This window comes from Lissotriton vulgaris, chromosome 8 (assembly GCF_964263255.1).
Source record: "Lissotriton vulgaris chromosome 8, aLisVul1.2, whole genome shotgun sequence".
Lineage (NCBI taxonomy): Eukaryota > Metazoa > Chordata > Amphibia > Caudata > Salamandridae > Lissotriton > Lissotriton vulgaris.
The window spans coordinates 1,317,846,450-1,317,863,453 of NC_141696.1; the positions used below are offsets into that span (position 1 = coordinate 1,317,846,450).

At 42.3% G+C, this 17,004-nt stretch overlaps 1 protein-coding gene across 7 annotated transcripts in view; it reads right to left on the minus strand.

Annotated features, from left to right (window-relative positions):
• Positions 1-17,004, minus strand: part of GRIA4 (glutamate ionotropic receptor AMPA type subunit 4) — a 969,207-nt gene that overhangs the window by 249,680 nt on the left and 702,523 nt on the right. For all 7 annotated transcript variants that reach the window (XR_015299356.1, XM_086935255.1, XM_086935257.1 and 4 more), the window contains exon 4: positions 2,349-2,533. Coding sequence is in view for 6 of the 7 variants with exons in the window: in XM_086935255.1 (XP_086791381.1) it covers positions 2,349-2,533 (185 nt within the window). In the remaining variant the exon portion in view is untranslated. The remainder of the gene's footprint in view (positions 1-2,348; positions 2,534-17,004) is intronic.

Sequence of the window (17,004 nt, forward strand, 5' to 3'; positions counted from 1 at the left end):
TTCTCAGATGTGAGACCCTTGCTCATTGCACCATCAGGATTCAAGCAAACCGGGCCGAAGACGGCTGTAATGCCAGAAACCGGTCCCCGGGAGCTTGTTTCCTTCCCAGTGTAAGAATTGGCTTTTGTAGTTTGGTTTGCCCTGTTCCCATCATGCACTGGGACAGGAACAGACTAATTTGCATACAGCCAGGTTCTGAAACTGGGATGGTGCAGTGAGCTAAAAAACGGTGTTGGATCTAGCCCTGATCTCTTGACTGGGTGAGAGCTTTCTGCTTAATTCAGAGACTCTGTCCCTCACCACCCCTTGTTGTAAATATTTTTGTCCACCCTAAGCGTGGAAGGGTATTCTCAGATGTGAGACCCTTGCTCATTGCACCATCAGGATTCAAGCAAACCGGGCCGAAGACGGCTGTAATGCCAGAAACCGGTCCCCGGGAGCTTGTTTCCTTCCCAGTGTAAGAATTGGCTTTTGTAGTTTGGTTTGCCCTGTTCCCATCATGCACTGGGACAGGAACAGACTAATTTGCATACAGCCAGGTTCTGAAACTGGGATGGTGCAGTGAGCTAAAAAACGGTGTTGGATCTAGCCCTGATCTCTTGACTGGGTGAGAGCTTTCTGCTTAATTCAGAGACTCTGTCCCTCACCACCCCTTGTTGTAAATATTTTTGTCCACCCTAAGCGTGGAAGGGTATTCTCAGATGTGAGACCCTTGCTCATTGCACCATCAGGATTCAAGCAAACCGGGCCGAAGACGGCTGTAATGCCAGAAACCGGTCCCCGGGAGCTTGTTTCCTTCCCAGTGTAAGAATTGGCTTTTGTAGTTTGGTTTGCCCTGTTCCCATCATGCACTGGGACAGGAACAGACTAATTTGCATACAGCCAGGTTCTGAAACTGGGATGGTGCAGTGAGCTAAAAAACGGTGTTGGATCTAGCCCTGATCTCTTGACTGGGTGAGAGCTTTCTGCTTAATTCAGAGACTCTGTCCCTCACCACCCCTTGTTGTAAATATTTTTGTCCACCCTAAGCGTGGAAGGGTATTCTCAGATGTGAGACCCTTGCTCATTGCACCATCAGGATTCAAGCAAACCGGGCCGAAGACGGCTGTAATGCCAGAAACCGGTCCCCGGGAGCTTGTTTCCTTCCCAATGTAAGAATTGGCTTTTGTAGTTTGGTTTGCCCTGTTCCCATCATGCACTGGGACAGGAACAGACTAATTTGCATACAGCCAGGTTCTGAAACTGGGATGGTGCAGTGAGCTAAAAAACGGTGTTGGATCTAGCCCTGATCTCTTGACTGGGTGAGAGCTTTCTGCTTAATTCAGAGACTCTGTCCCTCACCACCCCTTGTTGTAAATATTACATACAAACATAGCAGAAACACAAAAGACTCAGGTATGATAAAAGCCATCTTTTCTCTTCACTTACCATGGCTTTTTTAATCGCCATCAGGGGCGGACTGGCGGTAACCTGTTTTCCATTGCCAGGGGACTGACATGATTCCCGTGCATGCAGGAAAGCACAGGATAGTGTGAATGTGATTGACAGCACAGGGCCTGAATGGACTCTGCTCGGTCAAGCACAGTCTGATGGTGAGCACCCGGACATTATTCAAATAAGCCCTGCTGAATAGCTCAGCTGGGGCTCAGGCTACAGAAGCGGCACCTTGGCTTCCAGAGACACGTTCCACTACTGCTCACCAGCGCAGCTAATGAGCCTACCTTTTCATGAGTACCAGTACTCTCTAGGGCAGTAGAGAAGTACCGGCCCATTTAAAGCACTGCCTCTAGAACCACCCAATGCCCCACCGCTCCAGGAGGCAGTAGTGGTGGCCCTTGGAAGGCAAATTCATTCTCTCGCTCCATCTTGTACAAAGCCTCTGCAGGCCTCCTGGCAAGGCCCTCCCTTCTCTAATGACACTGGTGTTCTGCTGAAGAAGTAAGTAGCGTTAGGTGGCTCACACGTGGCCCACACTCCTTGGCATGCAATGTCTGGATGCATGGCACTAGGAGGCTGTCCACGCTACCTCCTTTGATCATGGAGCCTTATCTTCTCTGTTGGATCATACAGAATTTTCATATGGATGGAAACTCACGCAATGGCTTGGTGGCTGTATTTGTATGTAGTTTATAGAACCCTTGTGCATCACTCACGCTGATCTGTATACCTAGTATGATTTTCAGTCCAATATTGCACACAAAGAGATCTACATAATATACACAAAGAGAAACCATTTCCATCAGACTTATTTGGCTGCATTTTGTTCAGAAGGGGTCTTATTGGCCAGAAATTGTTGCATTAGGAACCTCATTGCTCAGATTATTTTGCCCACAAAAAACAAAAATCACCTGTTCTAAGATGTTCTGAAGTCTTTCCACTTCACAGTCTATTACAAACTTATTTTCTTGTCTTCGGTCCAAGTCTTCTAAAAGCCGCCTGTAGCTTGCATCGTTGAAATTCTCCACACATATGGCACTGACTTGCCAGCCATTTTGTCCTGCTTTCTCCATAATAGCTTGAAGTATTGAATAACCTACAGCAAAGTAAAAGAAATATATGAATATATTATTTAAAATACCACAAGTTTCATATATTCACAAGTGATAAAGAATACAATAAAAATCATTGGCAATACCCTGCAGGATATTCTTCGTTGAAGGGTAAGCTATGTCAATACTAATTTTTTATCAGAATGTGCTAGAAATTGGGTTTCTGGTTGGCTAGGGTATGCACCGAAGCCAGGCAGAAATCACCACTCTAGTCAGGGCAAGGGGGTTACACACCCAAGATAACCCCTGCTCACCCCTTGGTAGCTTGGCAGAGCAGTCAGGCTTATCTCAGAGGCAATGTGTAAAGCATTTCCGCAACACAAACACACACCAGTGACACACTAGGCACACCACAAAAAAGAGACTCCACACAAGGTTATATAAAAATATCCTTTGTATTGTACATAAAACAATTTTAGACCATAATCACATATATCACTATTCCACTAGACACTTATCATGATGTCACATAGATCATAAAATCACTTTACCAGAAGGCAATTGTCATACACCTAACAGTCAGCTCAAGGAAATAATTATAATGTGCACAAGTTAGAACACATCATGCCAACATTATGCATAACACCATCACTGTGCACATAAAAGCAACTTCTCAAATAATGGCTGTTATCCAGATAAATGCATGGTATACACAGCAAAAATCATCACGTCAGGGCGTGGGCACCAAGCAGCAAAGGATTGCACAACACAGCAGAATTACTCCCAGCAGATCCACATTACAGTGCATTACAATAAACAACACCAAGAGCAGCACCTGCGCTCCTATTATGGGTTATATGGTAAATCTGTTCCCCACACGTAGGCTCCTGGGCCACCTGCCCACCTACAACAGGGAATGCAGTAATTTGCCTTGCACAACGGGCGCTCAAGTGCCAGTAAATGACAGCCCCTCGGGACAGAGCAAAGCAAGGAGGCTTACGTGAATCAACAATGTTCATCAGGCCTGGCCCCACAGGACTGGGACAGCAGTTGCGGCTCCTCAGCCCCCCTCCCAGTATGTCTGATGGTAGGGCACCTATGCTGCAGTGAGCATGGGAGACTTCACTGGGTCCCCCCTCGAATGTAGGTTTGTGTAAGTGCAGCTGCCCACGATTGTGTGGGGCACCTGCTGCCGGTCCCCAGTGATGCTGAATGGCGGGGAAGAAGAAAGGAGCATGGGGCCCTCAGGCAGGACACCACTGCCACTCTGGGAGACCTCCATCTGCTCTCCGAGGTGGGAGACTCAACTACTGGCTCCATACAGTGGAGCATGACCTGGCGGCACTGACATAGCTAAATGTTAGGCCCCATGTGGCGGCTCCTGCTTTTGCTGCCCTGTGACGCCGTATGTGAGAGTGGGAGGGTGCTGGCAAATCCGTGACAGGTGCAGGTAAGAGCGGGGGGGTGCTGGCGATTCTGCCCATGGCGGCCGCAGGTAAGGGGGAGGTCACCGCCCCCACACCCTCTTGCTACGCCACTGCCCGGTGGTCCGGTGCGGCGGGCTGGGTTCCTGTTCCCGGCTTGCCTTCACAGTGCAGCCTGACTATCGTGGTGCTGTGCTGGTCACCAATCTGTTGCCCCCCTTGTTCGGTGCTTCTTGGGCGGTTGGTGTAATGTGGGGGTGCTTCTGCTCCCGACCATCTGGAAGAGCCCACTGACGGTTATTCGCGGTGATTCGGTGAAGCTCCCACAGCGCTGGGTTGGCCACCAATTTAGCTGCCCTTGCTCTCCGCTTCCAGGGCATAAAAGGCCTCAAACAAGAATTTCAGCCCAGTAGCTGCACATGTGTTCAAGATTGTAAGGACCAGCGGGCACAGCAGCACTCATGGGACAGCACTGGGCACACAACAGCAGGGTTCAGACAGATAGGCTAGTACAAGGGTCCCAGAGCAAACTGGCAGTCCTTCTTTCAGCCCAGCAGGCGGCAGGTCTTCACTTCTGAGCAATGAAGTCCCAAGGCGGTTCCTCCTGGCATTTGAGCAGTCTTCTGGTAGCATGTAGACCCAGCAGCATCTGTTTACAATTCCCATGCAGTGTCTCTAACTCAGGGGATCACAGTCCCTGTACTTATAGTCCAAAAGTCTTTGTTCTGGGGGCACTTCAAACAACTTTCAGAAGTGCACAACACCCCCATTCAATACCAAGCCTTGGCTCCAGACACACTACAGGGGGGTGGAGACAGCACTGTGAAAGTCAGGTACCGCTCTATTCAGGTGCAGGTGCAACTCCTCCCACCCCTCTAAATGCAGACCAGGCATTTTCAGGTGCAAGGGAAACTCTTCCCACCACTCTAAGTGCAACCAATGTCTATTCAACACAGCGCTGAGTCACAAAGGAAAGGCAGGACACACCTCAACCCCCCTTGTGACTGTCTAGAGTGAATGCACATCCCCTTTTCCTGTCAGTCTAAACCAGACGGTGAATAAACAACGAGTTGGGGCACAAAGAGTCATAAGGGCACAGAAATGCCCACTTCTAAAAGTGGCATTTCTAAAATAGTAAGAACAAATCCTTTTTCACCAATAAGCAGGATTTATTATTACTATTCCAAACATATCAAACCTGGTCAAGCTACTCCTTTATATCAGAAATTATCACTGAATCACATTTCAGGGAATTCCCAATGCAAACCAAAGAGAGGGCAGCTTCACAGCAGTGAGAAACCAAATAGGCTGTTTGTCACTACCAGGACATGCCATACAACTAAGGCACATGCCCTACCTTTTACCTACACAGCACCCTGCCCATAGGTGCTACCCAGGTCCTAACTTAGGGGTGAAGTATATGTAGTAAAAGGAGAGTTTCAGATGTGGCAAACACTTTACATGCCACGTCAATTCGGCAGTAAACTGCGTACACATGCCCTGCACCACCAGAGGCCTGAGACAGGTTTGAGAGGCTACTTCAGTGGGTAGCGCAACCAGTGCTGCAGGCCCACTAGTAGTATTTAATTTATATTCCTTGTGTATATGTGATACCACTGTACAAGGGAATTGCAGGTAAATTAAATATACCAAACAGGTGTAGACCAATCTTTCCAAGTTTCCATAGAGAGCACATGGACTTTAGCACTGATCAGCCGTAGTAATGTGCCCAGAGTCATTAAAAACAACAAAAACAGGTCAGAAAATATACAGGAGGAAGGCAAAAAGTCTGGGGATAACCCTGCAAAAAACGCCAGTTCCAACAGGATGCAATTGTCACAAGGAAGTCCTGCCCATGTTCCCATTCACCAGTTGTCAGTCCCAGCAACCTATTATGAATAGTAAGCGGCACAGTAAAGAATAAATATATCAATATTCTAACAGTTTTTAAGGGTTGTGCACTGAAACAGTTTCAAAGCCGAGCGGGCGCTATAGACTTTTCGAGAAGCCAGTGAGAAAGGAGACATTTCTAACTATGTAACTCCAGTACAAGGATATATATAATTTTATATCAAATGGCACCTTTAAAAAAACAGGTAGCATGGCGGGCAAATTGAGTCATCCAAAGTCATTACACCTAAGACTACATCACTAGTGAATCACTCATGTCTACAGAGGTTCTATAGTAACTTGACGTTCTCCTCCATGTTGAATTGCCGGCTAGGGGAAATAAAACATTTGATTCTTTTTCTTTGATAACAATTCTGCCTTTAGACAAATCCGTTCCATCAGATAACATGTTTCACAAATGTTGCTGTTTTCATATGTAGAGTGGAACCCCGCATGCCATCAGATTTTTATCCTCCTCTGCCACCCAGGCCCTGATTATGAGTTGGGCGGTTATTCTGGCCTGTGCATAAACCTCTGTTTACGGACAGGACAAAATTACTTGTTTAGTTTTATTTAACGCATCTGAAAAACTATTGGATGTGTTAAATAACACAACATTCGCAAAATCTAACAGGGGAAATGTGTACAGTATTTACCGTATCATGCAGATTTTGGTATGACACCAAAATCTGCATGTTATTTTCCAATAACTCGCAATAGGTGCTAGTTATTTCACCCGATAAATACCTAACTCCAGGGCATCGGTATTTACCAGGTGCAATAAATAGCACCTGTACTTGTAATCTCACCCATATCTTTACAATATAGAGCCCAACTACCTGATTTCTTTTGACTACTTCCTTTATTTATGTCTCTCCTTTCATTTCCTCCTTCCACATCAATTTCTCCTCTTCCTCATTCACCATTCTCCTCCCTCCAGACAATTGATCTGCCAGCCTCTTCAGGCACCCCCCTCAAACAACATCCCTCACCCTCATGTTATTTTCCTATTCCCACAAACCAGTACTGTCTGCAACCTGTATTGTGCTGGCTTTCCGATATCGTTTGCCCATTTCTTATTAACATATTCTTACAATTTAGATTTTATTTTAGTAATTGTAAGAATTGTACCAACTGTGTACCTTTTCAGATTGGAATGATGATTTGGTAATCTGTCCAATGCAATGTTTTGATGAAGACCAGCTTAGATTTTATTCTGTCTAATAATTCTCCAGATTGGAAGTTCGACTGACTGTATTTGCCACACTGCAGTTTTCCAACTTGAGAAATTGAGCAGATGCATGAAGCCTAACCTTAAATTAGCAGTTTAGCACAAGGGGGAAGACCTTTGAGTCAGCTTTATGTAAACGTTACTAAGAAATAAAGACTCAAGGCATGGAGTGAGCCCAGTGTAATGTCACATAAAAGAATATCTATAAAAAGACCTGGCCCTAGAGTGGAAAGTCGAAACCTGGTATCATCCTTTTTGCCCAGATCACCCCCATTTTTTGACTGATATGGGTGGTTACTGACTCTGATTGTTCCCTGGGCTCTACTGACCAGACCCAGGGCCAGTGCGCTGTTTAAAAGGTGTATGGTAATTAGATGTAATTACAACTGAAATGACAACATACCTGTAAGCCCCTAGTATATGGTAGGATAGGCTGCTTTTAAATTAAAATTATATCCAAATTCAACTTTTGAAATTAAAGGTACTTCCAAAGTCTTAAACTGTTTTATTTTTTACATATAAGTCACCCCCAAGGTTTCCCCTAGGTGTTCCAGGGGTAGCGTGCCTTGTAACTATAAGCAGGGACATAAGAAAATATGTTTTATATGCTCTGATGAGGGGAAAAAAACAACAATTTTGTTTTCGCTCCATTGCAATACATTTGCTCCTTAGGCTAACATGAGATGGTTTTTATTAAACTTTAATAAAGTCTAACTATTGGCAAGAGTGAGCTAATAAGTACTTTAAAGTGTCTAAATAATAGAATAAAACCAACAACTTGCCAAAGTTAGATATATTATAACTATGACAGTAGCAGAGCAAATCGCAGAAAGGGGGGGCTGAGCAGCTAAATTGGTCTTCAAAGAGGAAAACACACTTAGGACAGGACACAGACCCAACCCCACTTCCTGCACCCTCAGCCAGATGGGAGCCACAGTAATTGAATTAACAGAGGGGCTGAAGGTGTGTGTTAGGGAAAGTTAGCCACACCAGTAGGCTGGGTTAGCTAGACCCTAAGCTCCAGTTGAGATTATCTCCATTTTGGATTTTAAAGAACATTGTTTTTTGGGACAAGAATATGCTACAGTTTAGAGGGAGTTGTCTTACCTGAGGGTGGCACCCTGCACCCCATTGGTCAGGGCTGTGCCCTTGCTTGTAACCTCAGAATCCTGGATAGATATGGGAGAATTTTCCCAGCAACTCAGATCCTTGCCTGAAGAAACAAGAAGACGAAGGACTGCCCTGCTGGAACCCTGGCCTGCACCAAAAGGATTGCACTCTGAATGATTGCATCTTCTGCACACTTTGGAACTACAGTAAAAGAAGGAATGTGCCTTGCTCTGAAAGTTTAAGGAGTGGACTCCCTGAAAACAACAGGTTAAAAGAGCTCCACCTGCATTATCTCCAGCAAGAAGAGACCAGCTGACCACCTTCAGCTGGACTTTAAAGGATTTGGCCAGGTGCATTGTGAGAACTGTAGTCCCATCATCCCAAGGAGCAACTCAGAGATTCTGGAACATTGCATTGGTGTTGTGGAAACTTTAGAACCCCGGAAGGACCTTCTGGAGGCATCCCCAGAAGTCTGAGATCATTTGGAGTATTTTGACCAAAAAGCTGCATAAGATGACCGGCACCTCGTTGAGAGTCAAGCCGATGACATAGTACCATGGCCTGGCTTGAAATCCAGGCTAGTCCCACTAAAGTTCTGGATCTTTTTGCCATCAGCGAGACTTCAAGAGTTTACAGAGGCCCCCCACTGGACCAAGCTGCCATCATCGAAACCAAAGCTGGCCTTCCTAGGAGCCTCGCTCAATGTGGAGAATATTAGCTCCAAAAAAGAGACCAAGTCAGAAGGTAAAAATTTGACCGGGCCCTACCGCTCACTGTATTTAACTTGCGCACCCTCGTGGTTGGCCTGAAACTTTGGCTTTCTCCTGGTCAAGCGAGACTAGATGTTCCATAGTGGCACTTTTGGCTTTTAGGCACTATAACGTTTTTATTCTTTACAAAATCATATCTCTAGTTCCCTACATTAGAGTTTTGTAGTTTTGGTGTAATATTAATCATAAAAATATTTCCTATTGCTATAAACTAGTATACAATTTTTATTGTGTGTTGTGGCTTACCTTTTTAATATATTGGTGTTTTTAAATGCTTTACACACCTATCTCCTAAATTTAGCCTGCCTGTTTGCAGCCAGCTACCAAGGGTTGAGTAAGAGAGTAATTTATTGAGACCTTGACTGGACTTTACATTGCGATTATGGCCTTATTACTAGTGGTAGGTACCTACCTACACCTACTAATAAACCACCTTCCAACACTTCAGGCCTTTTTTGTACTGCATGAGAGCATACAATACAAGTATTTAGTTTGAACCCTTACACACTCACCAAAAGCATAGCAGGTTTTGCTCAGCTGTCAGTCTAGGTTTCTCATTCTTGGCCCTGCTTTGAGTGCCTGTACAAGGTAGAGGTGAGTAATAGTTGCCCACTCTCTCACACCGTCCTCTTTCCATGTGAAAGCCAAGGTCTCTGGTCCACAGCCTTATGTAAGTAGTGATGTGCAAACAGCACCCTATGCCAGTGGTACTTATATTTTTGAGTTCTGAATGATTTGAACCTCAAAACAATACACCAAAATACAGAAACTAGCACTCATCAAACAAACAAATGATGAAATATGTATTTTTAATCACAAATATAAAACGAATAATAGTAACAACTTTAATGGAAAGATGGACCTTTTTAACATTCAACTAAGGCAACCCATCACCCATACTTTATATTGTCTGATATACTTGCCCTAATCCCACTAATCAATTTGAGGATACCAATTTTATTTTTAGTCTCCAATTTCAAATTCCTTCAAATATACAGAACATTCGAACAGTTTCCATTCTGCTCTTTTATTTATATATACTTTATTAATCTGCTAATATTAATTGATTTTCAAGCAGCCGTAGGCCCCCTGAGTAGATGTAACAGACAGGCAGGCATACGTTTTAACGTTCTTCTGAAGGTCGACTTGTTTCTCTAACTTACTTGGTGTGAGATTCATCAAGACTGAACATTTTGTCTGAACTCACTTGCTAACAAACTGTTTTGTAGATTTCATTTGAGTTCATTTTAATTTTACCTCATTAGACAGAACCTTCATTTCACAGTCAGACTTGAGACGATGCCTCAGAAGTTGGACTTGTGAAGTCCCTTCAGAACATGATACTTTAGTGACTTAGGCCAACATGGTCGGTATCTCCAAAAAGATTAACTTGTATTTATTCTTTTGAAAAAACAAAATAGGAGCATTTTAGTCAAATGTAGGAACTGAAGAAAGCAAATAATGACTACATAGAGTAACAGTCTGTACACACTAACATTTCTGGAAATTAAGTGGAATAACCTTAATGAAGACATACTCACTGAGTTAAGAAGAGGATCTGGAAAATTCTGCATACTAGGCAGGCAACACAAAGGGGTCAATTTACAACTGCATTTTGTAGTACCTTAGTAGCACTACAATAGCACTACTAACATCCTACAAAATGCTACTCACTAAAATACATGCAGAGGTCTATGCCTCAGCCTCTCCTATCTTTTATGTGCGGAGATCTCTGCCCTGAATGATAAGATCTCTGCACAAGTAACTACATGTTTAGCAGTAAATGTTGGAAGACTGGGAGGAATAAAGGTAAAATGGGGTATATTTACGAACAAATAGGACGGCTTTAGGAAAGAGTAAGGAGAGGTTAGGAGAGGGGACATGCACTCACCCACAAAAGAGTAAGTCCATTGCTATTCACAAACTGCTCTTCTATAATTACTGCAGCCAAAGCAGACCACAAACAGTTGTAAATGTACTCCAGCAAAGAGCTGGAGAAAGTTTTGCACCACACATGGCCAGCCACTGGTACTACAATACCCTCCCATAGAAAATAATGGAGACCAGGATTTAAAATTAAACCAATGGGAACAAATGTTAAATTAAATTAACCCACTTTTACATTTATAAATAAATGTAAAATATATCTAACCTTTTTAAAATGTTCAACAATAATGTAACGTCTAAAAAATAAATAATAAAAAAAATTAAAACATAATTTCACACATTTTATACTTTAGGTGAGATTTTTAATGTAAATCTTAAAAAAAATATTTTGAAGTTAATTCAGTACAAAATAATGACATATTTAAAATTACGTAAATGCTTTAGAGTGTTTGTTTAGTACTTCATACTAAATAGTTTTTCAAAATTAATTTGCATTAATATTTAACAATACATATTCTCACCAATTTACTTTTAAGTTACTTGTAGCAACTTTACATTTGTAAATTAGGCTCCACCCCCTAAATTGAGGAGGTGGGAACATGTAAGTCTATATTCATGAGTTACGCCACACTCTGAAAGGGTAAATAGCCAAATGTAGTAAAGATACTCAAAAGTATGAGTACATTTATATACCTAACCTTAATGACTTACCTAACCTTAATGACTGGTCCTCTACTAAACTAATATGCCCTTGTGACAGCACATCGGTGCAGTCTAATATTCATATTATGTTTTTTTGCAAGTTATATACGAACCCCAGAAAACAATTTTTGATGCCTTTATTAAAACGATGGGGGTTACGAAAATGTAGACCAGCATACCTGAAAATGCTACAGTTAGAAGGAGATCATGTCGTTTATGCCGTCTCATGTTTTCTAAAAACGGTAATAACATATAGAAATCATTGTACTAAATTATCTTCTTGTGGTATATTGTTATCTGTCACTAATGAAATGCTTGTCTTTTATGGTTTTTAGGAATTTTATTAGATGTTTTTTAATGATCAAGTAAGCATTTATCTTGTATTGATTATGCACATGTCACTTTAAATGTTGTATGTATAAATGTCTTTGTATTGCTTTTATGATTTTAACTGAAAAATCGAATAAACCTTACTTTGAACTTTGAACTTTGAGTACATTTATATGTGTAGATTTACTCACAGGTACGTTTACAACTTTGTGAATAGCCCCCAAATCTTTTTATTTTAGAGAAGTTAAATAGTATAGGTAAGAGTCATCAGGAATGCTAATCGCCAATATTTTTCCAGAAGGTTTTTATGCTTTTATTTCTTCTTTCCATTACAAACAAGGATGGCAAGAAAATATAGACAATGAAAATGTAACCGTGAAACAGAGCTTGCAGGAAAAATCTAAAATGTCTTTGCCCTGTTAAATTAGCTGCATTTCAGGGGAGTACAATTAAATAATCAAAAGAAAATGTTAAGAGAAATAACATCTGTGAAGAGTAGGCAATGAGAGTGGTGTGGTGGGTGTATGAGGTGACAGTCCGAGCTAGGTAGCGATGGACAAGGTTGTGCACTGATTTGAATGCATACAGGAAGAACTTGTATAACGATCTTTTGCAGAAATCGAGTAGACACTCTAAAGGTACTAGAGGGCAACACAATAGCTGTCCATTCACTGGTATGTGTCAGGAGGTAGTAAATTGGTAAGGGATTGGAAGAAGACATCTGATAAGAAGTGGTAGGCAAATTCAAAGGAAGAGACAGTATATCCTAGGAAAGTGCTGTAGAAGAGAAGCAGCAAGTGTCAAGTGTGAAGCTTTGGAGAATGTTCAAAGATGGAAAGGTGAAGGCAGAGCTGGACTAGTGTCTGGTGACAGAGTATAATGAGCCTGTAAGACGAGAGGATAGGCAGAATAGAGCAGTTCAGTAAAACCCTGAGTAGAGATATTATTTTCATAACTATGCCATGCTAAGTGGTGTTGAAAGTGACAGAAAAGTCAAAGGGAACTACGATGGAAATTGGAGTCATGGTTACGGTGGGCAGGTATAAAAATATTTGAGACATATGAAACAGCTGTTATTGTGACCTTTTCTTCTGAACAGTGTACTTCCCCCGTAACTTGTGGGGCGTTTATATAAGTTAGAATAAGTAAGCTAATTGAATCTGAGCTTTTCCCAATCTTGTGTTTTCCGATAAGGAAATAAATAGGAAACAGTGTGCCATGAAGGAAAATATTAAAAAATGTTGGTAAATAGACCTCAGAAAGATAAACTAATTTTCAGAAAAGTTTAATAAAAAGAGTCATACGAAACTAGAAGGGTAACTTACAATTAAAATAATAGTAGTTCGCAACTCGAAGTTTTCGTATGAGGGGGAGGGGTGTGTAACACCACCATGCCACAAGTCTATTTCACGTTTACAAACTATGTTACATTTCCTATAAACGTACCACATTGTAGTGCTTCTTTTCATTATGATTCACATAGGGTTAATCTCAACGGCATTCATAATAACAAGAATGTCCACTGTCACTCCTTTTATAAGACCAAATATGTTAAACAAACGCCTAACTGGTCTAACATTCTAACATACCCTTTTAGCCCCATTAAGAATGCTCCAGCATTTGTCCCACTTCAGAATTATTGATTGCTAGGGCATCTGCAATGTCAGAGGCGGATCGAAAATAAATTATCAATGATGAAGGTTGTACCTTGAGGGAACCCTCAATTTGGCATTTCTAGGATAATCACGAATACTGGACCCAGTTCTCCATGTAATTTCCCATTTTGCAAAGGAGTTCCACCTTGAAATTGTGTGGTACCTGGGAGAAAGATTTGCGCTCCACGGATTTATCCCACCTCTTGTAATCAAGCTGAGGCAGGTTACTCTTGTAATCAGCCCAGCGGGATTCACGGGGAACTGGCAATGGGTCTCTTTGAATGCTAGATGGAAACCTATGCTGATAGAGAGAGGATATGCAAATGGAAATAGCAAATCAACATAGAAAGTGGGGAAAGGAAGATTTCCGGCCATGATGTCCATGATGGTCTCAGATTTGGAAGTCCTGTCAGGTGGAAGTGACTCCTGATCACGCCAGAATGAAGCCTTTTTGATGTCAGTTGAAATATCCATAAGTGTCAGTCATTCCCTCTGTTGGGCTGGTTCTCTGGTCTGTGCAGTAAAAGTAATCACTTGGATATCTGTAGTATCTTCATGTTAGGTTTATGGTGTTCAACTTTACCTTGATACTAGCTGCTCAGCCAGTGTGAGTGTTCTGTGTAGAATGTTGGCGTGATTGACATGAGTGGAATGCTTGGGTGCCTGGTGTGAGTGTTGTCAGTTGGAAGATGGGCTGAGTAGCTAGCAGGCTGCTCCTAGTGGGGCTGTGTTTATGGATCTCAACAATTCAATAAATATCTTAAAGAGGTCACCTATCTGCGTGGAATTCATTTTAAAACAATATCCTACATAGAACAGGGTCCTTAGCACCCACTGCTTAAGCATTCTTAGCTCTCGGGCAGAGGTGGCCAAGCTGACAAGGCATAACTCAAGAGTGATGGGTGGGGAAAGACTAGATACAGTACAAAATTCAATCACAGCTGCAATAAATGATACATTTCCAATCAAGATTATGTGTTACACCAACACATTTAGTAACGCCTCATAGATAGTTATGAAGAATGAACAATAAGCAGAAATTAGAGAGCTTGTAAATCACAATAGCAGATGCAACTTACTAATGATACAATGAGTCAATATCTTCACAATAAGAACATTAATCACATAAAAGGTAATCAAATAGAACAAATGGTAAACACACTATAAAGCGTTGAATCCAGGGCCCTCTAATGTTTGCAAAGCTCAGAATACACCTGGATCTGAAGCACAGAACACCAGTGCAATGCAAGATGGGTATGAAAAAGCAAGGTTTGCAGATAGGTAATGTTAGAAAATCTTTAAACACTCTTTGTTGCAGAATGAATGATCAGTACCAACAAAATAGGTTACATTGCATTTTTTCTATATCTATTAATGTTCACAGCCATAAGAACACAACACAAAATGCACACTATAGCAAAAGAAGGATCAGTGTCTTGGAGTAAGTAAGACCGTCATATAAGCATTTAACGAAGAAAGAGAAGGGAGAAATAGTGGGGGATTCAGTTGTTCTCCATGGAAAGCACTCCTCCTCCCTCTTGCAAGTGCAGTTTTTATACAAAAGCAAATGTTCCCAACCGTTATGAGTAATCGTAGCAACAAATGTGCTTAAAGTGTTTACAAAGCCTCTTGTTTTAACTCACTAATTTTAAAATTTGTGAAGGCTTAAACTGGTAATGCCTTGGATATTTTTTGCAAAAATGCGTCAAAAAAATTAACAAGACTTGGCCCCCATGGGCTCAAGTATCTGAACAAAATTTATATAGGGGGTAAGCAGTGCTTAATTTGAACCAGCAGTTTCCGGTGCTCAGTATCAGCACTTAGGGGCTGATTAAGATCAGGGTGCACCAAAAGGCTGCCGGGTTCACTGCGATCTTGCAGCCTTTTCCCGCCTGCCATATTTTGAAGGCGGGCGGGTTCGTGGCAGTCGGTAACTCTGACAGCCACAAATCCGACGGGCTCCTTGAACCTGCCGCAGGTGGTGCAGGGTCTCGGCATCCAATGCATGCCGGCGGTGCCTAGCAGGCACCACTGGTCTGATTACGATGCTGGATCCTCACCAGCCTTTTTATGGCAGTTCAACCGCCATGGAAAGGCTGGCGGGGATGGGCTTTGGGGGAACGTTGCGGGCCCCCCCTTTGAGCAGGGGCAGTTCGGTTTTGCACTTGGGGGCACCAATGGTGCCCCCCTACATTTCCCTGCACCACGTGGTACCTGCCATGTAGAGCAGGGAAATGCAGAACTTGTTATTTTTCCATTGCGGCGGGTGCTGCAACCAGCAGCACCTGCTGCAATGGAAAACATGGCACCATGGCGGCCGCATTGTTATGCCATATGTGGGCCTTATAGGCGGGCGGTCCCCATCCCCAGGGGGCGATGGCGGACGGACAGAAGTCCGTCTGACATCTGACTCAGGCCCTTAGCTATCAACAGCAGGACTAATGACAGTCCACCACATGGTGGCACTGTCTATTTTTAGGATGAGCACAACAACAGTGAATAATAATTCAATACACATAAAAATGAAGAATCTCTGGCACCAACGCCCTTCATATAGCGATGCATTAGGGCCCCACCAACTACTGTCAAAATGAAAAATAGTGGGGAATTGAAGAACTAAAAGTAAGAAATTGTGAGGTGGCATAGCTGCACAGAGTGTCAGTGACACTCATTCTCACAGATAGTAAGTTCCTTATAAGTAGCACTACTAGTAAGTATTCAAGTCTTTTCCAATGGCTTTTCCCATGTCAGTTAGTGGGAGAAAGAAAGGACAGGAAATCAAAAGAAAATGTATTATTTATAACATCAGAAACTGCAGTATATAAACGAATACAAAGGAAACTAAAAAAAGAACAATTGGAAGTAATAAACGACAGTATTTTCACAAATATGTTATTGAGAGAAAGCACTAGACCTAATGCTATTTATTAATCCACCCATCCATTCTATTTGAATTGTCTTGTTTTTTGTTTCGATGTTTCCTTTAAGAAACTATTCATCTTTTTTGATATGTCTTGTTTTTAGTATTTCTATTTCCTTTGAAAACTAGTCAGAGAACACTCTGACCGCTTCACTTTTATTTAGTGAGATGTTCTAGAGACACTAGTAGAAATCAGAATTTAGCAGATCGATAAACTGCCTGTGGTACCACTGCCATGCTCTGAGAAAAGGAAACAGTAGATCTCATTGTAATGGACAGTCTGCCAGCTTGAATATTTTTCTGTTGGTGAGCCACAGAAAATTACTCCCTATTTAATGTTTCAAGAGGCAACATTCAGTGTGCATGATTTTCATGTTGGGTGGATGTGTAGCAAGCCATCCTCTGAGAGCTATTTCGCAATTTCAAAAGGCGGGGTTCATTCAACCATGGACAACATCAAGATAGTCCTTGTCAATGGTGGGATTCAGCTGCAGAGCCTTTAGGTACTAATCCGTGATTGGGGCATGTGAAAGGGTAATGGTAAGGCATCAAGAACAGATGCTGAAACTGTGACTTCAGCATAGGCTTCCATGCAC